We start from the raw sequence: 23,176 nt of genomic DNA on the forward strand, positions 1-23,176 counted from the left end.
CAACACCTTGCTGCCACCTCCCAGTATCTGCTGCCTGAAGCGACTGCCTCACTTTGCCTAATGGTTGGGCCAGCCCTGGTTCTTCCTGTATTAGAGAAGACCTTGGCAAACAACGAGGCTAATTCAATTATAGAGATTTACATCTTTGTACAAGAAATAAAACTGAAATCATTGGCATTTGGCTTAGAATATTCCAAAATCCAAATTTGAGTAATAGGACAAAAATCACAACACAATTTTGGGTAGTTCTGAAAGTATAATTTGTTCACAAAAGGGTAACATTAAAAAAATTAAATGTCTAAGGTACAATAAGATACAGGAGGTGTCATAAACAGGTCAGGCTTAATTTACACACACCAAGAAACAAAACTTTTTAATGTACACTTAGCAACCCTTCCAGTAGTGAAATTCAAAGTAAAGCTCATCCAGCAAAATAAGGAACAAAGATCACCGGGAAAAACATTCAGAAACAGGGTGTGTTCCTCACAACAAGCTATAAGTTATTTATAACTTCCGTTTTAATTTTGTTTTCATGTCAGAAAAAATATTTGTTTCATTTGGAATCCAGTATGCCAAGTAACCGGAACAGCCAGGGATGAAATCTCGTATCTCTCCAAAGAATTTCTTCATCTCTTTAGCAGAAGGATAACCTATGAAGTAAATGTGAACAGCTATAAATTTCACAAACTTGAAATCATTTTTAAAACACAGGGAGAAACTTCTACAAACGAGACATGGCTAAGCTAAAAGGAGGAAATTATTGGGCCTTCACTATGGCATCTGATTAGTTGAATCTGTCTAAACAACACCGTGCAAAAAGGAATAGGCAAGTAGAATTCCATCTCTAGGGAAATAAGGTATGGTGGTCCCTACTCTACAGGCTTTTAAAGAGACCCTAAAAATCGTTTTATTTCAAACTGCATTTTAATATGTATCTTACATATTAAATCTGCATTTATAATATGTATCATATTATATTTAATATGTACTGCATTTTAATATGTATTTAATTAATCCCGCCTCCCAGCTGAGCAGAGCAGAGCAGAGCAAGCTGCTCCAGCTGGTCCAGGGACTACAGAAGCAGGCAAGCTCCCAGAGAGCGAGCGAACAGAGCGAGCGAACAGGGGGAGCAAACAGGAGTTGGCCAGGGGAGTTGCAGTGGTTGAAGAGACAAAGGAGACAAAGGAGACAGAGGCTAAGAGGTAAGTGGGTTGCAGGAAGCCCAGGGCGCTGCCCTTTATCCTTCTGACTGGCTGTGAGCTCACCAGGAGCTTCTGAGAGCTCCAACTGAATTGGAGGGGTGTGGCCTGAGTACTCCCAGCAGCTGACTGGGCGGGAAGCTTCAGTCTGTTTCCCGCCTCCCAGCTGAGCAGAGCAGAGCAGAGCAAGCTGCTCCAGCTGGTCCAGGGACTACAGAAGCAGGCAAGCTCCCAGAGAGCGAGCGAACAGAGTGAGCAGACAGGGGGAGCAAACAGGAGTTGGCCAGGGGAGTTCGGCAGGGGAGGTCAAGGGGGAGGCCCCTAACATTTTTTATTTTATTTTATTTTATTTTTTTTTTTTACTAACTTTTTTTCATTTATTTGTCTTGTAACACACACTTCCACACCAGTGGGACTCTGCTTTTAACCTCTACTGAGTAGAGGAGCAGGCACAGGCTAGTCTAGAACAATCACAAAGCTAGACACAAAAAGGGAAAAGAGGCTATGGAAGGACAAGACTCTCCAGTGGTGGTGACCTGCAAGGTGTGTGCAATGTTTGTTTTCTTGCCTGAGAACAACATGGCCTACACCTGCAACAAGTGCAAGTTGATCACGCTGCTGGAGGAAAAAGTAAGTGGACTGGAGCGGCGACTGTCAACCCTCCGGGGAATAAGAGAACACGAAGAGTTCTTGGACAGAATGGGGGAACTACAGCAGCAAAGGGCAGACCAGAAGCTTGAAGAGCAACAGCAAGATGAGGCAGTGGGAAATGCTGAGGTGAAGAAAAATGGAGTAGAGGATACTCCTTGGAAAACGGTGACAGTTAGGAGAAGAAGAACTAGACGACACTCTGCACCAGTGGAAGCGGTGGAGCTGTGGAACCGATTCCAGGTACTTGCAGATGAGACTGGAGGACAGCCTGCAGAGGAAGAATCACAGGGGAACCTGCATGAGAGTGAGCAAGAGGCTAAAGGTCAGTCAAACAGAGGCGATGAAACCCAGGCCTACAAGAAGAAGAAGAGAAGAGTGGTAGTAGTGGGAGACTCCTTGCTGCGTGGGATCGAGACCCAAGTATGTCGCGAAGACCCGTGGACTCGCCAGGTATGTTGTCTCCCGGGAGGACAGATTAGAGACGTGACTGAAAGGTTGCCTGCACTCATAAAGCCCACTGACAGGTATCCCTTTCTTCTCATCCATGTGGGAACAAATGATACCGCCAAGCGGAGCTACGAAGAGATCACGTCAGACTTTGAAGCTTTGGGAAGGAAACTCAAGAACTTTGAGGCCCAGATAGTTTTCTCATCCATCCTTCCAGTAGTTAGAAGAGGGATAGAAAGGGAACGAAAAATACTCCAGGTGAATGACTGGCTACGAAGGTGGTGCCGACGAGAGAGATTTGGATTCTGGGACCACGGGCTATACTTCCTGGAAGATGGGCTGTTGGCTAGGGATGGGTTGCACCTCACAAAGGCTGGGAAGAATGTGTTTGGCCACAGCATGAAGAACTTCATCAGGAGGGCTTTAAACTGAATCCTACGGGGAAGGGAGATGTAATGTTGGGGGTAACAATGGACGTAGGCGCATGCACTGCAATGGAGAGAACAGCTCTGATAGCGTCCAATAATAGTCTTCAGACACAGGTAGGAAGAAAGCCAGACTATGAAGCACATGGTCTTCGATGTCTATATACTAATGCCCAGAGTATGGGAAACAAACAGAACGAACTTGAACTCTTAATACAGGAGGGAAATTATGACTTGATAGGTATAACTGAGACTTGGTGGGATGACTCTCATGACTGGAATACAGCAATTGAAGGATATAACTTGTTCAAAAAGAACAGGAGGAACAGAAAGGGAGGCGGGGTTGCACTGTATGTGAAAAATACATATCTCTGCACAGAAATACAGGAGGAGGAGCTTGGTAGCCCCATCGAGAGCATCTGGGTTGAAATAAATGGAGCAAAGAATAAAAGGAACCTGGTGGTCGGAGTCTACTACCGGCCACCCAATCAAGGAGAAGACAAGGATGAAACTTTTGAAAAGCAAATAGCCAATGTTTTAAGGAAGCATGATGTAGTAGTAATGGGGGACTTCAATTTCCCCGATATTTGTTGGGAGACAAATTCTGCAAAACATGGCCCCTCCAGGAAATTCCTGACTTGTGTGGCGGATAACTTCCTCCTACAGAAAGTAGAGGAAGGAACTAGAGGATCGGCTATCCTTGACTTGATCCTAACCAACAGAGATGACTTAGTGGAGAAAGTAGCAGTTACAGGAACTCTGGGGGAAAGCGACCATGTTGTACTTGAGTTCTTGGTTCTAAGGGAAGCAAAAGCCGAGTGTACTCAAACGCGTACCCTGGATTTTAGGAAAGCTGATTTTAATAAACTCAGAACAATGATCAGTAAGGTCCCATGGCAAGCAATGCTAGCGAGAAAAGGAGTCCAAGATGGGTGGGAACTTTTAAAAAAGGAAATTCTCAAGGCACAATCACAAACAATTCCAACAAGAAGAAAAGGTGGAAGACAACAGAAGAAGCCAATGTGGCTTCACAAAAAGCTTAGGGATGACCTGAAAACAAAAAAGGACACATATAGGAAGTGGAAAGTAGGCCAAGTAACAAAGGAAGAGTACAGGCAGGTAGCACAGAATTGCAGGGATGGCGTCAGGAAGGCTAAAGCGGAGAACGAGGTGAGGTTAGCGAGGGATGCTAAAAACAACAAAAAGGCTTTCTTCAGCTACGTGCAAAGTAAAAGGCAGAGGAAAGAAATGGTTGTTCAGCTATTAAATAAGGATGGCAAAATGATAACAGAGGACAAAGAAAAGGCAGAGGTGCTCAATTCCTACTTTGGCTCAGTCTTCTCCCAAAAGAGGGTCTATGACCCCCCTGGCAAAGGCGAAGTACAGGCTGAAGGGGCAGGATTGCAGCTTGAGATCGACAGGCATATGGTCAAGGAACACCTCATTACTTTGAATGAGTTCAAATCTCCAGGGCCAGATGAACTGCATCCTAGAGTCATAAAGGAACTGGCAGAAGAACTCTCAGAACCGCTGTCTATTCTCTTTGAGAAATCATGGAGGACCGGGGAAGTGCCAGATGACTGGAGGAGGGCTAACGTTGTCCCTATCTTCAAAAAGGGTAAAAAGGAGGAACCTGGGAACTACAGACCAGTCAGTCTGACATCAATCCCTGGGAAAATTCTGGAGCAGATCATAAAGCAATCCATCTGGAAGCACCTTGACAACAATGCCGTGATTACTCGAAGCCAACATGGATTTGTCAAAAACAAGTCCTGCCAGACAAATCTGATCTCATTTTTTGATCAAGTCACCTCCCTTGTAGACCGTGGGAATGCTGTAGACATCATATACCTCGACTTCAGCAAAGCTTTCGACAAAGTGCCCCATGATATCCTGATGAGCAAACTTGCTCGAAGTGGGCTAGATGAAACAACGATCCGGTGGATCCACAGTTGGCTACAGAATCGGACTCAAAGAGTGCTTATCAATGGGACCTTCTCAAGCTGGGGAGAGGTAACGAGTGGGGTACCGCAGGGCTCAGTCCTGGGCCCAGTGCTCTTCAACATTTTTATTAATGACTTGGAGGAGGAGGTGCAGGGAATGCTGATCAAATTTGCAGATGACACAAAATTGGGAGGGATAGCTAATACTTTGGAAGACAGAAACAAAATTCAAAGTGATCTGGATAGACTGGAGTGCTGGGCAGAAAACAACAGAATGACATTTAATAGGGACAAATGCCAAGTTCTGCACCTAGGAAAAAGAAACCAAATGCACAGTTACAAGATGGGGGATACGTGGCTCAACCACACTACGAGCGAGAAGGATCTTGGAATTGTTGTCGATCACAAGCTGAATATGAGCCAACAATGTGATGTGGCTGCAAAAAAGGCAAATGCTATTTTGGGCTGCATTCATAGAAGCATCGCTTCCAAATCCCGGGAAGTACTAGTTCCCCTCTACTCAGCACTGGTTAGGCCTCATCTGGAGTACTGTGTCCAGTTCTGGGCACCACACTTTAAGAAGGATGCAGACAAGCTGGAGAGGGTTCAAAGGAGGGCAACAAAGATGATCAGGGGACTGGAAACAAAGCCCTATGAAGAGAGACTGAAAGAACTGGGCATGTTTAGCCTTGAGAAGAGAAGACTGAGGGGAGATATGATAGCACTCTTCAAGTACTTGAAAGGTTGTCACAGAGAAGAAGGCCAGGATCTCTTCTTGATCATCCCAGAGTGCAGGACACGGAATAATGGGCTCAAGTTACAGGAAGCCAGATTCCGACTGAACATCAGGAAAAACTTCCTGAGTGTCAGAGCAATACGGCAATGGAACCAATTACCTGGGGAGGTGGTGGGCTCTCCCACACTGGAGGCCTTCAAGACGAGGCTGGACAGCCATTTGTCAGGGATACTCTGACTTGGATTCCTGCATTGAGCAGGGGGTTGGACTCGATGGCCTTGTAGGCCCCTTCCAACCCTACTATTCTATGATTCTATGATTCTATGTGCTGCTCTGTGTTGTTTTAACTGCTCCTGTTTTAATGTCATAATGTTTCCGATTCAGTTTTTGTTTGGGGTTCCACAGACCACCAACCCTTTTTCAATGTTCCTGCTTCTGGAAGAGTGAAGTAGCAAAGCTCACTGAACATCAGCTTAGTCCTGCAATATATTACTTCAAAATCCCTCTTCCAAAGCACTGGGACTGAAAAACTTTCACCATGATTAAAAACTAGAGCTGCCACTCACAAAACTCCTTTCTCTCTCTGCCCCCTTTTCCCCACCCTGGTTGTTCCTTATATGGAGTGTTTGGGGGAAAATGTATCCATTTTTGGAGACAAGCTCCCTGTGTGTCTGTGTTCCTCCAAATCCCAAATTGTGTTCAGATTCAATTCACTTTGGAGGAGCCCCACTTTGGTTTGGACATCTCCCGAACCTGTCCGAATCACCCCAATTCAGTTTGGGATTCAGAGGAATCCAAAGCTCACCCCTAGTACCCTAATACTTTTTTCTTTTCTTTTTTGCTAATTGGGCAAAGAGCAGCTTGGAGGAAGCTGATTCAGACTGGGGAAATAGCACATGACAAAGCATTAAACGCCTCTCAGTGAGTATCGCAGCCTTAATCCAATCCCCCCTCCCATGGCTGCTTTTAAAAGAAATTGAAAGAGCCAGGAAACCAATCACAAACCTCCAATGGCTTGTCTAATTTGGCCCTTATCTGGTATCAGACTCATAACCAAGGGAAAGGAATATAAATAGAGAGGAATATATTACTGGATTTGTCTGGAATTGCATGGAGAAATAGTCATTCTATTTTGACTTCAGCTTTTTAAAATTGCAAACTGGATGCAAATTCCAAGCTTGAATTATTTGTGGATGGCAAATCCATTAATTCTGATATCTAGGTTCAATCATGTCAGTCCGACAAGAAATAGCTAGCGACACAGATTCACTAAAACAAATTGAACCAGCTGTGCCCACTTCTGAGCAGGAATAGTCTAGCTCTGGCCATGGTGATTCATGCCCTGGAAACCTCTTGGTTGGATTACTGCAGCTGAAGATGATGAAGAAGCTTTAGTTAGTACAGAATATGGCTGCCAGAATTCTGGTGGGTGCAGCTCAGTTCACATATAATACACCAATTCTAAGAGCTTTTCTCCACGAGGCTGTCAACTGAAAAACTTTCGGTTTTATTGCAAAAATTAGATTGGAGCACTACACGAAGAGTGTTTCTTTTCCTGCTTTTCCACTACATAACCTCTAGTTAGCACTGTGGTACAGCAGAATAGTGCAAATACACAAGTGGAAAAAACATTCACTTTTACAAATAAATACCACATTTTTTCCTGCTCTAAAAAAACTCGCCAATAGTGCTATTTAGACACAGAAACGAAACTGGAAGTAGAGAATGATGAGTGCATGATAAATGCTTCATGAAGAAGAGCTCTAAAAGAACTTTGTTCTCTCCCTGTTCACTTCTAGGCCCAATTCAAGGTGTTATACTTTAGCTCCACATCTTGGGTCCCAAATACCTGAAGGAACACCTACTTCCATATCAACCTGCCCATGCCCTAAAGGCATCTGCTAAAACCCTTCCTCCATCAGAGGTAGAGCGATAATCTGCAAGGGACGGGGGCTTTCTCCCTTGGTGCCTTTTAACAGATTTGTAACTGATCTGAGGAAGTTTTCATCTGTTTTAAGGCTTTATCTGCTGCTTTGATTTTTGCTTTTGTGTTTTATTGTATTGGCTTTATGCTGTACACCAGCCTGAAGTCTGATATGATGAAAGGCGGTATATACATGTCTTAAATAATAAATAATATGTTATACAGATTTCCTTAGACTAGGAGCAAACTACGAGTGATGAAAATGCTCCATAATCAGATCTCCTGATGTCCTTTTCTTTTACAAAATATAGCCCCTGACCCCCCACCTTGAACCCCATCTTCCACACATCCCTCCCCAAGCACTGCAGTCCCAACCCAACCCCCCAACCCCACTGTGAGCATCTCTACACCAGCCTAAAATCCTGCATTTAAAACGGGGCTTTCTGCTTCCGTTTAAAATGCAGAATCACGACAGACTGCTTTTACATGGGCTTCCTTCCCTCACCCTTCCCTCACTCCTTTTCCCCCTTATCTGAGTCTTTATGTTTCATCATACAGCTTCTAGATGGCGCTGTGGTCTAGCTCTTCTTATTGCGGGTTTTCCTTTTTCACAAGGGAACTCAAGCCGAACTCAGGTGTGGTAATTTGATAGCTCATTATCTCCCATCTTTTAAAAAATGGAATAAAGGTCATTTAGTGCAGGAGACACCCTGGAGGCATCATCTAAAGGGCCTGCAGACTTCCATGAGTAACCAATCTCAATAGCAGGATAAAAGCCCCATGTGAAGAAGCCCTGTGTGGTTGCTTTGGAGAAAAGAAAAAGACATTGGCTTATCCAAGGACGGATCTCCTGAGTCACATATACAGGGTGTTTCAAAAAGATGGACCCGATTTGAAATCACTATATCTCTGCAACCACGAACCGCCCATGAATGAAACTCTTACCACCTGAAAGGGTGGGGCATAGAGTTTCAAATGATTACCACTAGATGCCTCTCTCAGCTCACAAACAGCCCCTAGCCTCAGTCATTCACAAGATGGCGACCCCACAACACAAGCGTTTTGCGTTCTGCAGTTCAGCAAGACTGAATCCATAATTGCGGTGCAGCATGCGTTTCAACGGTGTTTTGACATTGATCCACCAATGCCAAAGAGCATTCGTTGTTGGTACCGACAATTTGAGGAAACAGGCTGTTTATGTAAGGGGAAGAGCACAGGGCAACCATGCACTTCAGAGGAAAACATGAGAAGAATTCAAGAGAGTTTTCAGCGTAGCCCGTGAATTCAACTATGGTCTCGATATTGTGTGTACAGCAGGTGGAGGGCACATAGAGCATATATAAAATGGTTAGTAAAACTTGATAACTCATTAAATCGTTTGTAACATTTGGTGTAATTGTAACATGTTGCCATCATGAAATATACTGCTTTGAAATTGGGTGCATCATTTTGAAACACCCTGTATTTCGGCCCTTAATAGTAATAATTCCTAAATTACATCCTCTTACCTGTCACCATGTTACTTGCTGGATAATCTTGAAGTGGAATGTATGCCAATTTCCCTATTTCTAGTGTTCCTGGGGCTTGATTGTCTTCTCTGTAATTATAGCAAGTAAATTGTGTTATTATTTATCACTTCAAAAGCATTTTCTTTTCTTTTCTTTTACAATATAACTCTACGGATTTTTAAAGTTTCCATTTATTATTTTTCTTTTCCATCTGCTTGCTGCCTGAGAGTCAGATATCTGCGCATGGCCCTGAAGGAAGATACTTTTTGGAAAGAAATGGACAGCCATTTTTCTGCTTTCCCCAAAAACAAATAGATTCTGCAGCAAGATCTTCCACTTTATCAACACCTACAATATATCTTCATTATTGCAGCTAAATTTAAAACCTGAATTAGTCTATATTCGATGGATATACTATACACTTTGTGCTTCTTGGCATTATCTGGATACAATATTATTTATACAAACATTTCTAGGCTGCCCTTTGGCCCTAACAAGGATCTGTGATGTGGTTTACAATGCCTTCAAAACCAATAAAAATGCTAAAACAGTATTAAAAATAATTAAATACAGAGATGAAGAGCTAAAGAAAAAGGGAGGTAAAACATTAATATGATTAAGCACTATTGAAGGCCAGACAGAATAAAAATGTTTTCAGTTCCTACCTATACCTAAAACCCATCAGGAATTGAGCTAGTCTAGCCTCTTTGGGGAGAGAACTTCATAACTGGGATGCGCCCACAGAAAAGGTCCTTTTTTGCATTCCCACCAACTGAACCTCTTTAGGTGATGGGATATAAGGCAGAGTCTCTACAGATTATTGTAACCTATGGGCAAGTTCATATGGGAGGAGGTGGTCTTTCAGATATCCTAGCCCCAAGCTATTTATGGCTGTATAGGTAAGAACCAGCACCCTGAATTGTGCCCAGAAATGAATTGGAAGCCAGTGCAGCTTTTCTAAAACTGGTATAATATGGTCTGAAAAGCACACAGCAGAAAGCATCCTGACTACTGCATTTTATGTAGCCCCATGTAAACTGTGTTGCAGTTAATATCCATTTACTGTTCCTGAGACATCTGTATTAATGAAACAAGCTTTATTGTAGAGCTATTGTATACAAATACATTTGTATTCATGAAGCATTATGGGGGCATATTTTACCCTACAAGTTTAAGCCAGAAGCCATTGTCTGTTCACCAAGATCCTTGGAACTATAGCTCTGTGAGGTGTGGGGCAGAGTTAGGGAACTCTAACAGATCATTTGCAGCTCCTCAGCCAATTACAATTCCTTGGAATCTTTTGGTGGGGGAAAGCCATAACAGTTAAAGTGGTATGAAATAAATATAACTGGTTTGTGGTATAGACATGGAGCAAGGTAATGGGACAGGGTATATTAGGTACCCTGATGTAGCCATCTTCTCTAGCCATAGGAGTTCACAGCTACATACAGATGGAGTTCCTTTGCCCCAAATGACTTCCTTTCCACAGAGGACACTAATCTGTTGTAGAGTGGCCATGTGTCCAGTCCTGTATTTGAATGGCTGCCAGAGGACTGTCCTCTATTTGAAGATATCCTCTATTTGAAGGGCTGCCCTGTCCAAGTCCAGTTTAAAGACAGAGAGCCCTAAGGAGGGAGAGCAGCAGGGGCCTTGAAGTTGCCCATCAGCATTTAGTACCTGGACAGCAGACTGAGCACCAGGTACACAGGTCACCTAGTCACTGTCTTCCACACTAAAGTGAGATTTACTGTATTACTATTTAAATTACTGTTATTATTTCTAAATTGACATCTATCTATCCATCTATCAATCTATAAATAATTATATGCAAATGATATGCATATGTGTATCCTCTTGTGTCCTCTTTTTTTGGTGATACATTTCCTCTTTTTTGGCAATTCATAACTGGTTGGACCCAGATCTGCTCATATTTAAAGAAGACCTGTTGAAATCAATGGGATTTAAGTCAGTCATAAATCCCATTGATGTAAATAAGGCTCTCTTCACACCTGGCATTTTATCCCACTACAAACCAGTTCTTTTGATTCTGTATCCTTTCCAGAATTTAGACTGGCCCTGTATTCAGGTGTCTCTCATAGTGCTTCCGTCCGCTCTATACCTTTTCATGGCTGCAGGGAAAAATCAGGACAAAAGGCTGATCATTGGCTCCTGTAACATGATTGATGGCTCCGCCCGTCCCTCCACTGCTCAGAAGCAGGAGGGAAGTCAGAAGCCCATCTAGTGACTTTAAAGGTGGAGGGAATCAAAGGAGCACCTCCCTCCCTCCCTGCCTCCTTGGCATGTGTGCGAAGTCCCCAGGGTAGACATAAGATTGTGCTATAAGTCTGCAACCCTAAGCACACTTATTTGGAAGTAAGCCCCATTGAACTTAATGGAACTTACTTCTGAGTAGACATAAGATCGTGCTGTAAGTCTGCAACCCCCCGCACACTTACTTGGAAATAAGCCCCACTGAACTTAATGGGGTGCTCTGAATCAACAGAGGACATTGATTCTGAGCTTGGTGGAGTGGGGGATCAGATCTGTCTCCCTTTGTTGCAGGGAAGCATTTTACCCTCTTCTCCCTCCAGCCGAGAAATGTGCTCAAGCATTTACATGGCAGGCAGGGAGACAGCGCAGTGGGAGGTTCTTGCCCTCGCACCTGTCAAATCTGCCTGGTTTTCTTCTGTGCAAAGAACCCTCCCCCCTGTTCTTCCCTCCTTGCCAAGAGGATCCCTGCTCATGATCTCCCAGGTGCAACATGTCCCGCAGCCCATCCTCCATGCCTTCGTCATCCTGACCGTGCCCCCAACAACCGAAAACAAATGCCAACAGCCAACCAGACACAGCGGTTTCTTCCGCTATTGGGGAATTCCAAATGCCGACAGCCAACCAGACACAGCGGTTTCTTCCGCTATTGGGGAATTCCAAATGCCGACAGCCAACCAGACACAGCGGTTTCTTCTGCTATTGGGGAATTCCAAATGCCGACAGCCAACCAGACACAGCGGTTTCTTCCGCTATTGGGGAATTCCACAGGGTGGTCATGGTGCTCCTGCTCCTTGGGCTGGAAAAAAATGCCACCTTTTTTGCATTTGGGAAAAACACTGGAGGGACAGGCTGGGGAAGATGGCAGGAAACGCCCTTGAGGTTCGTGGCGCCATCTAAAGAGCCCGCAAACCTCCGTGGACATTTTTAATAAACTGTCTGTTGATGAAGCAGGAGATTATAATTGATATAATTAATTTTTGTGAACCACCCAGAGAGCTTCGGCTATTGGGTGGTATAGAAATGAAATGAATAAATAAATAAATAAATAAAATATTTACTTTGAAAAGTTATGAACTGAAAGTGAGCCAGCAGGATGGACTTCAGCCAATTCACACGATCACTGAAAGCATGCTGTCATTGTCACCAGTATATTTTGGCCATTGCACAGTTCTACAGCTATCCAACAATACAATATATATACCCTCTTTCCAGCTCTCTCTTGCCCTTTAGGTCTTCTTCCTCCCTACTGTGCTTTACTTCAACAAGTTGACTGGGCTGTGGATATTCAAAATGATCATAGTTGAAACTGTGCCCAAGGCTCAATGTAACAATGCAATTTTATAATGAAATCAGTCCATAAATATTAATGTTATACTTAAGTAATGTATCTATCAACACCAATCCACAGATTATTCATAACTAGACTATAACACTAGGTTCAAGCTCAATGTTTCACCCTTAGGTAGGAGAGTCATTGCTCCAGCCTTATCTGTTGTAGGAGACAGTGGCCATCTGCCTGGCAATGCCAAAATACTTGTCCTCCTTTTGGACCTGCTCACAACCTTATCTGGTAAGCAACAAGGAGGTGGATGGGAAGGTAGGAATGGACATAGGAAGAGAGAGAGACAGGAAGAGAAAAAGAGAGATGTAAAGGGAGAGACTGGCACACAGAGATAGGCAGGCAGAGAGAGGGATGGACATGCAGAGAGAGAGACAGACAGACAGGCAAACAGCAACAGAAAGGCTGGCAGAGAGAGAAAGACTGATAGCCAAAAAGAAAGAATGATAAACTAGCTGAATGTTTTAAATTATTTCATTTTGGGACTAATATCCCATAAGGTATACACAAATGCTACATTTTTAAAAATCGCAAATAATTATAGTCAAATCCTCTGGTACAGGAATTTTGGGACAAAGTCTTCAAAAAAATAAACAGTATGACCACACAAAACACCACCAAGACTCCCGTACTTGCAATTCTGAGTATTTTTCTGAATACTCTATTTTACGCTCAGCAGCAAGAGCAATACTTACAACACGCTAGAAAAAATCAGTGGACAGTGGTTGGTTTCAGAGGCTTTGGGATCATTTCTTAATAGACAAGCTCAACCGCCACATGAAGGATGTTAAAGGTCATGCAAAATCTAAAACATTCCATGCATTATAGTACCCATTATTGTGGTAAATCCATCATATATCCCAGACCCAAGCTTCCAGATCATTATAAGATTTTGCTAACTTACTAAGAGAAAATCAATTCAGCTTGAAGGTTTTATGATTCTGTACACTATGCATCCTAACTAAATTGGTTGTGTTTGTTTTCTTTAAAAAAAATTTCAGGCTATGCTTAGCCCATGATCACTGCACTATTTTTTAATATAAAACTTATATTTCATATTTTTCTAAAATTCCAAATAACAAAATTAACAGAACAAAACAAATAACAAAATTAAAGTCATGTACACTGAAGATATTCTTCTTACCTGCAGCTTCGGAGGATTGGTTATCTGCTCCCATATAAAGCTACCAATTTTTTCTCTAATTTCTGCAGTAAATGCAAAAAGCACCCCACTCGAGGGGAAAAAAATCAGTCATACAGTAGCGGTTTATCAGATGATGCAATATAATAGCCATCACTCACTAATGGTGTTTGCTATTGAATTGTGGCTCTTTAAATGCTGAATAGCAGTGCCTACTTCCCAAGCACATCCATGCAATTTCTCATGATAGATACCTGCACAAGTGTGAAACCTCCACGGGATATGATGCCTTTCTTACAAATACATATTGAGATGTTGTGTGAACTTGATATGTTTGCAAGTACACATTTATGTCATTTGGATGTACACATATGCACACACATGCAAAGTTATATCTGCATTCCCATAGCATACTTGTATTTGCATGTACATATAACATCAGCTATTCAATGGGGCTTACTCCCAGGTAAACAGAGATAGGATTGCAACCTTACAGTGCAATCCTATGCATGTCAGCTCAGAAATAAGCCCCACTGAGTTAAATGAGATTTACTCCCAGGTAAGTAGGAATAGAATTTCAGGTTTAAGATTAATTCCTTTACACAGCTTTGTTTTTGTGGGCTACCTGAGTATGCTAACAGAAAGGCAACATATACATTTTGCACATATATACATTACATACATAAAATGTATGGAAGAGATTAAAGACTTCCATTTCTTGGTCATGTTTGCCATTCTGGATACATGTATATTTTCAGACTGTTTCCCCCACCGCCCATGCCCCACGATAGGGGTTTGCATTTATTTCAGAACAGATGAGACACTGAACTGAATGAGTCCTATTTGGTTCAGTTTTCATTTGTTCCCAAAAAAATGCATCAAAGAATGAATGGGCACAAATGGGATCTGCATTCATGCCATTTGGGGACGTGAAGGGATTATCTGCTTCTGGCAGCCGCAAAAGATCTGACTTCAGTAGCCACTCCTGGCAGCTGCCACTTTTTCCTCGGAATGTCCCAGAATGCAGGGCATTCTGGGAGGAAAAATTATGGCCATCAGAAGCAGCCACTGAAGTCTGCTCACCTGCTGTCACTGCCACAAACAGTCGCAAAAACAAAAAGTCAAAGAAAGAAACACAGACACCAAAAGGAAATGTAAATATTGTAACAAATGTGATTGTAAACCAATGTCTAATGAACTGAAAATGATTTTAATGAATGACTGACAAAGGAAAACAAGTCTTTAATTATTAATTATTACCAAAACAACAACAACCCTGAATGTAATAGCAAAATAGCCCATGCACATATATACACACCTTCTTGCAAGTGGGCTGGTGGGAGCAGGAAGTGTCCTAATGGCACGGTGTCTTTTATTTCAGAGTTGGCACTTGCAGTAAGGTAATAAGAATGAAAAACGGTGATTCTGTCTTCTAGATACTCTACGCTCTGGTGTATTCTAGAGGAGGAAGAGGGGGAGTTATCCAAGTAAATAGGACACATCCAATCATAATTGTTTTCATTACTGCTTCCAATGAACTCTCAAGCAGGGTGAGGCTCTCCATTTGACAGGCTGCGGTGGGTCAGACCAGGTGGGCAGATGGCAAAGGCGTGGGCAGATAGTAGAGGAATCTACTGGCAGATCTCTGGGTGATTTGTAATAGATCAGCAAGGGGTTCTCTCTGACTCCCAGTCGTGTAACAAAAGCAACATCAAAATGAGTTTTTCCTCCTAAATTCAGCTGCTTAAGGAAGCTTGGGGTAATCAGAAGTGGAAATTGTGCAAGCTCAGCTCAGTTCTGGTTCTGAAAACAAATTCCTACACTCAGAACATGCTCAGAGGCACCCTAATCTTTAATTTGACATGTGTCTTTTGCACCTAGCTCTGGTTGGTTGATATTGTGGTTCTATTAAAAAACAAAGTAGATCTGACAAGCTTGAAGTCTGTCCACTCCATGTTACTATATTTTACCACCAGAAGGGGGTGCCATTAAGATGTTGTGCCTTGGCAATGACACTCATGACATCTTGTGTCATCTTTCTACTCCCAAGTTTATGCACAATATTAGCTACAGTCAAACAAAGACTGGGAATCAGGTAAATTTATTTTAAATACTAAATGGTATGTTTTGCACACTTTCAATATATTTTGGAAATCTTCAGAACCTTTGTCAGGAAGCTAGTCATTCCAACTGGCCTGTACCACTTCAGGTGGGGCTCACATCATTCAGTCTTCATACCTACAAAAAATGTTCCCTGCACTTGGAAAACTAGCATATCAGGGAGAAGTCTAGGTTAGAATGCTCCTCCCAGTTTTCCGTGTGCAGGGATTTTATTTAATTTGTACTGAGGCATATTCAATCTACTTGCTTTCTGAAGTGATATAGGCAAGACACTAGTTTACTACCTCACTGAGAACTGTTGTTGTTGTTCAGTCGTTAAGTCTTGTCCGACTCTTCATGACCCCATGGACCATAGCATGCCAGGCCTTCCTGTCCTCTGCTCTCTCCCGGAGTGTGCTCAAGTTCATATTCATTGCATCGGTGATGCTATCTAGCCATCTCATCTTCTGCCGTCCCCTTCTCCTTTTGCCTTCAATCCTTCCCAGCATCAGAGTCTTTTCCAGTGACTTTTCTCTTCGCATTAGGTGGCCAAAATATTTGAGCTTCAGCTTCAGTATCTGTCCTTCCAATGAGCAGTCAGGGTTGATTTCCTGTAGGATTGACTGATTTGACCTCCTTGCAGTCCAGGGGACTCGTAAGAGTCTTCTCCAGCACCACAGTTCGAAAGCATCAATTCTTTGGTGCTCAGCCTTCCTTATAGTCCAGCTCTCACACCTAACGTTACTACTGGGAAAACCATAGCTCTGATTATGCGGACTTTTGTCGGCAAGGTGATGTCTCTGCTTCTTACTATGCTGTCTAGGTATAGCTTACATAGCTTTCCTCCCAAGGAGCAAGCGTCTTTTAATTTCATGGCTACAGTCACCGTCTGCGGTGATCTTGGAGCCCAAGAAAGTAAAATCTGTCACTGCTTCCATTTCTTCCCCTTCTATATGCCAGGAAGTGATGGGGCCAGATGCCATGACCTTTGTTTTTTTGTTGAGTTTCAAACCAGCTTTTGCACTCTCCACTTTCACCCTCAACAAGAGGCTCTTGAGATCCTCTTCGCTTTCTGCCATTAGGGTGGTATCGTCTGTGTATCTGAGGTTGTTGATAATTCTCCCGGCAATCTTAATTCTGACCTGTGATTCATCCAACCTGGCATTTCTCATGATGTACTCTGCATATAAGTTAAATAAGCAGGGTGACAATATGCAGCCTTGTCGTACTCCTTTCCCAATTTTGAACCAATCGGTTGTTCCATGTCCAGTTCTTACTGTTGCTTCTTGACCCTCATACAGGTTTCTCAGGAGACAGGTAAGGTGGTCTGGTACTCCCATCTCTTTAAGAATTTGCCACAGTTTGTTGTGATTGACTCATTGCATAGTCAATGAAGCAGAAATAGACGTTTTTCTGGAATTCTCTTGCTTTCTCCATGATCCAGCGAATGTTGGCGATTTGATCTCTAGTTCCTCTGCCTTTTCGGAACCCAGCTTGTACTTCTGGTAGTTCTCGGTTCACATACTGCTGAAGCCTAGCTTGTAGGATTTTGAGCATCACCTTGCTGGCATGTGAAATGAGCGCAATTGTACAGTAGTTTGAACACTCTTTGGCATTGCCCTTCTTTGGAACTGGAATGCAAACTGACCTTTTCCAGTCTTGTGGCCACTGTTGAGTGTTCCAAATTTGTTGGCATATTGAGTGCAGCACTTCAACAGCATCATCTTTTAGGATTTTAAATAGCTCAGCTGGAAGACTGTCATCTCCGCTAGCTTTGTTGTTAGTAATGCTTCCTAAGGCCCACTTGACTTCACTCTCGAGGATGGCCGGCTCAAGTTCAGTGACCGCACTATCGTGGCTATCAGGGACATTCAAATCTTTCCTGTATAGTTCTTCTGTGTATTCTTTCCACCTCTTCTTAATCTCATCTGCTTCTGTGAGGTCCCTGTTTTCTTTGTCCTTTATCATGCCCGTCTTTGCACAAAATGTTCCCTTGATATCTCCGATTTTCTTGAAAAGATCTCTAGTCTTTCCCATTCTGTTGTTTTCCTCGATTTCTTTGCATTGTTCATTTAAGAAGGCCTTCTTGTCTCTCCTTGCTATTCTCTGGAACTCTGCATTCAGTTGGATATATCTTCCCCTTTCTCCTTTGCTTCCCTTCTTTCCTCAGCTACTTGTAAAGCCTCATCAGACAGCCACTTTGCTTTCTTGCATTTCTTTTTCTTTGGGATGGATTTAGTTGCTGCCTCCTGAACAATGTTACGGACCTCTGTCCATAGTTCCTCAGGCACTCTATCAGGTCTAATCCCTTAAATCTATTCGTCACTTCCACTGTATATTCATAAGGGATATGATTTAGGTCTTAGGTTAAAGAGAACATATGGTAATATTGCCCCATAAATTAGAGATGTAGCACGTGGCACCATCTGAGTGGCTTCACAAGGCATGTGCTGCCCCTATGGGGACAATGTGCAACATGTAAAACCAGGAATTTGGCCAGCAGCGGGAACAGCAGCCACTCTTCCTGGCAATGCTTGCACAGTTATTTCACACGGTGCACAGCGCCACCAGGGCAGTGCTGCACAAGTCCCTTTCTCTATTCCTCTCCCTGCACAGAGAAAGGCCAGCTGGTCAGGGTGGGGCAATGATCAATTGGTTTAGATGTATGTTGTTGTTGTGAATGCTATCTGTTTTATGGCCTTATGTGAATGGTTTTTATACTTTATATAATGTATTTTAATGGTTTCTAATTTTTGTGAACTGCCCAAAGAGCTTCAGCTATGAGGAGGTACAGAAATATAGTAGATGAAATCATCCAGCCTGCAGAGGGCCTGGTGGCAGGGGGTGGAATCTGCACCCTTGTCTTAGTCAGTTAATCAAATTAGCTTTTTAATGTGTAATCATTTAAAGTTTGGAGCCCTAATGATTTTTAGTGGGTAAACATTATGAGAGAAAGGATAGGGGCCACCATCCTATGATAGTCCTTTGCTTTAGTTTGAAGCAATAGAGGCTGGTGGCTCCGATGTCATTGGGGTGGTGAATCCACTCTGGGTTTCAGTGAGAACCAGTCAGAATGCTTCACACCTTGGATAGCACCTTTAGAGTTCTGACTGGTTCTGACTGAAACCTGGAGTGGATTCACTGCCCCCCTGACATCAGAGCCACCAGCCTCTACTGGTTTGAAGCTAGAGGGCTGCATTTTGTCAATTAAAAAAAATGACAAAGACAGACTACACATCATAACCATAGTTGGGCCCTGGATATGTCCAGTCACTGTGATTGGAGTATGGGTGGATTTTAAACAAGAAACCGAATGCATATGATGAATTCATTCCCATGTTAGCCTGGATAATAAGTGAGCTTTAGTGTGGTGCTAAAATGAGACTTTGACCTTTGATTTCCATGTTATCTATAAAAACTATCACCATAGTTTGTGTATTTAATGCATCTTGTTAACACTGAACTTTAAATAGCCTTTTTTGTGTTTCTGTTAATCAAAAATAGCAAAGTAAAGTTATTGGCTTGCTTTCTATTATTTTCCTCAGTGATTAATGGTTTAGAAAAGAAATTACTTTCTTCAATGATTTGCTGCTTTCAAAATTGGACAGTTTGATTTTTCTTATCTTACTTCTTATAAAGACTGTATTCTCCAGATTTGTTTCCTTATTTGTGCATCTGCCTCGGTGGTGAAGGGAACCAGAAAGCAGATGCTAGATGTTCCCTGGACAGCAGAAGTTACACACAGTAAGAAAAAGAAAAAGTAGCCCAAATACCAGGGCTGCCAACTTTGCAACCCGTCTCTGTAATTGGACCTTCAACAATAGCTTGAGTTGTAGACCTTAGTAGGTGATGATGTTTACCTTCTATTAAAACTATTAATAGTTTTATTAATATATTTACTACTATTAAAACCTTCACCCAATTTCTGCAAATTATGCTGATGTTAAAGAGCAAGAGAAAGCTGCATTGGGGGCAAAACCCTCATGTGGCAAACTTCATGGATAATTGTGGCCTTAGTTTCCTAAAATTACATCATTGAGGGTATTATCTTTCCTAGTGTTTTCCTGTGTCCGGGGATTTCCTTAGAAACAGCTGGTGGAATCGATACCTCATCCCAGCTGGTGTCCCTGATCCAAACTTCTAGGTTTTGTTGTAGGAACATTCTCCTCTACAAGCCTCCCAGTTAAAATAGTAGGTTGGGGTACATACTTAGAAGAAGATCAACTCATGGGTAGGCTCCATGGTGTACTGTTTCAAGTAGGAAGGTGGCAAACCTGCCTGCAAACTGCTTGATGCTACAGGCTGAGGCACTGGTTCATAAATCATTCCTAGGAAACTTTGGGCTAAAGAGGTATTGGAGAGGGTTCATAGCTCAGTGATGGGTCATATGTTTTGCATGCAGAAGGTACCATCTTCAGTCCTTAGCATCTCCACGGAATAGGGTTTCAAGAAACAGCCTAGAAAAGACCCTTTCTGAGTCCTTGGAAAGCTGGTGCCAGAGTAGACAGTTCTGAACTAGAAGGACCAGTCAGTCTGACTCACTATAAGGTAACTTCATATGACCATATTGTTTGCTTGCCCTCAGCCTGGAAAGAAATCCACTAATGTAGACATGGCCTGAATTTTTAGACACATAGTAACTGGTTATACACCATTTTCAAGCAGACATGAAATATGAAATATGTCCAGAAACACGGCCGTGAAATCCCCACAGCAGATAAACCACAATGAAAATGGAAGGAGAGTAGAAATGTATGTGAGATGCAGACATTTCCAAAGGAGAGAGAATTGTTCAGCAGAATTTAGCCTCAGACCAGTTTTTAATACCTGAACTCAGCTCAAGAATATGTGACATAACAATAAAGTCTCTTGTAGCCCTGAATTCTAAGGAGCCATGATAAAATTGCCTTTAAAAGTTTAGAGAACATTTTCCTCCTCTGTTAAATATCCACAGGAGTTCAGGGAATGGGGGGAAAGTTTCCACTGCAGAGGATATGTTTTCCTGTTAGAAATGAAGCTCTAGAAGCAGAACTAGGAGAATTGGGTGTGCATGACCAGACTCCAGACCATATACAGTTTTAATAAAGGTTGAGCCAAATAGTCAGTAACAAAATGTACCTTTTTGTATCAGGGTGGGAAGCATCGCTGCTGAACAGATAATCAGCAACATACTGGTTTGTGATTACTCCTCCTTCAGTAACTGCAGAAAAACGCCATAGGGAGAGAACATGGTTCCTTTGACTAGTCTTGATCTTGAAATATGGAATTTGCATAAATGAATACCTTTCATTAAAATATAAAATTAAGGTGTCACGTTCACATTTTTCCTTTAAAAGATACTGGGTATTATAAAGCACCTTCTAGACTAAAAAAAAAAAAAACTTGCATCAGAATAAATTTGTAAGTGTTTAAGGTGCCACAAGACTGTGATTCACCAATGTTAATAGTGTGATTGTCACTTTCTGCATTTAATTTCCTTCAGAACTGCTTATAGTTCTTCACCGCACCGTGCCACTATATCTACTTTATATAAAATCTGAAATTCTCCATAACAGTCCATGCATCTGATGAAGTGGGTTATAGTCCATGAAAGCCTATGCCTGAATAAATGGGTTTGTCTTTAAGGTGTCACAAGACTCTTTGTTGTTTTTGCTGCAGTAGACTAACATGGCCCCCATCTGGAAACAAGACTCTGTTATTCAAATGCTGATAATTATTTATAATAACAGGTGGTGACCCATGACCGGCATTTCACTGGGGAGAAGCTTCAGAAAGGTCCACCCTTGAATGGAACCGTATTCCCTCCCCTCCTCTCTAACTGGGTCTGACCCTGTCCTCTTTTGAAGTCATGGCGGCTAAATCAAACTTCTAGGCTCAGGCAATACGCCGTGAGAGAGCTATTGCCTTCATGACTGGCTTGTGAGCTTCCCAGAGGTTAGCTACTGTGGGAAGCAGGATTTTGGACTAGTTGGATCTCTGGTTTAATCCAGCAGGGCTCTTCTTTTGATTTTAATGAGCGCCACAGAAGTGCCTGTCCGTAGCACTGGCACCTATATCCAGGAGCTGGTGCAGTCGTACGTTTTGAAATGCTGGCGCTCATCATGACAGTGACCGTAGCCGCATGGCCACACCCCTAAGGAGAATCCAAACATGTGTGTGCATGTGCGTGTCTTTTTCGTATTTTACTGTTTTTAATGCTTTTGTTTCCTATTATGTTATGGTTTTATTGTTTGAGATTACTGTACACCGCCTTTTAGGAAATAAGGTGGTATGTAAATGATTATAGTTGCTTGGAAAATCCATTTCCCCCCAGCTACTGTGAGGACTGCAGCTAAACTCAGAGGGATGACAGATTATATCATTGTCCCTGCTAATCAAAATGTCCCAGCACTTGAACCCTGCAAGCCATGGCTCCAATACACCACTGATATCCAGCCCCTATACACGTGAAATTAGGGTGAAATCCTTCTAGGGAGGAATGAACCTTCCAGAAGAGCCACCCACCCCGCTGCAAGTCGCCCTAGAAATGTTTTTTCAAGGGCATGGGTTAGATGGGTAGACAGATAGATGACAATAAAGTTAGTTCTGGGTGGTACACTGGGTGTGTCTCAGCTGAGGGCTTCTAACACTACCCATTAAGGCACTGTGCAGCTATTCCATCTTTTTATCCTGAATGGATTTTCTGCAGTAAGAAAAAAGACAGACGAAGCGGTGTGAAAACACAAGAGGGTTACAGGTGGACCCCTGCATAAAATTCTGGGAATGAGGCAGTGCAACACCATGATGAAAGCCTCAAGAGGAAGCACCCTTGGTCTCCTCAGAAATCAGAAAGATAACCACCCCCACTTCCCATCCCTTCTGATGCCAATCTTTTTCCCTCTGTGGGTTTGATTTTCACCCTCAGCCTTCTCGTCATATTGAGGGATATCTTCTCAGAGTCAGGACTTCCCTCACCCCAAAGGCCACAGAGCTCTTGGCTGACACTTTGAGAAAACCAGGCACTGCAGCCACTGAACATCCTGCTCTGAAGCAAAGGGGGGCTCTTTCAGGCCTCCACTTTCCCGCCTTTTCTTTCCCGCCTTTTCTTTTGATACAATGAAATCACAACCCTGTCAAGTGGGGAATGAGGAAAATGTCTCCGCCCAGTTCCCACATTACACTTTTTGTACATATCTGACCGTCACTGCGTGCGTGTTGTACACAGACTGAGAAGCCACAGACAACATCCTACTCTTCCTCAGAAGAGTTCATGGTGGCTTGCGCATGGAGAGCCCCAGGCTATTTCTATAATACCCACATTCCAGAAATCCTTAAAGAATTTAAATCCATAATGTGTTCATCGCAAACAGGGCCAGTTCCAGTTTGAGGGTGTCCACTGATGTGTCCCCTCCTCCATTGGTGGGCCCTGCTGTGACAGGCAGCTATACCAATCTCAATAGTACCAGGCAGCTGGGTCTGCCATTTTAATTTCCCATAATACTTCACATCAACG

At 42.7% G+C, this 23,176-nt stretch overlaps 1 protein-coding gene across 1 annotated transcript; it reads right to left on the reverse strand.

The window, feature by feature from the left end:
- Positions 1–240: 240 nt before the first annotated feature.
- Positions 241–22,777, reverse strand: TERB2 (telomere repeat binding bouquet formation protein 2). The gene is made up of 7 exons (XM_084816971.1): positions 22,639–22,777; positions 20,803–20,884; positions 14,903–15,042; positions 13,588–13,649; positions 12,306–12,379; positions 8,834–8,922; positions 241–650 (listed from the first exon to the last, which is right to left on the reverse strand). Exons 1-7 carry the CDS (start codon positions 22,700–22,702, stop codon positions 505–507), a joined length of 657 nt encoding a protein of 218 aa, XP_084673097.1. The 5' UTR covers positions 22,703–22,777; the 3' UTR covers positions 241–504.
- Between the last annotated feature and the right edge of the window lie 399 nt (positions 22,778–23,176).

Source organism: Heloderma suspectum, chromosome 11, assembly GCF_057233095.1.
Source record: "Heloderma suspectum isolate Gila_16-S chromosome 11, 16-S_ref, whole genome shotgun sequence".
Lineage (NCBI taxonomy): Eukaryota > Metazoa > Chordata > Lepidosauria > Squamata > Helodermatidae > Heloderma > Heloderma suspectum.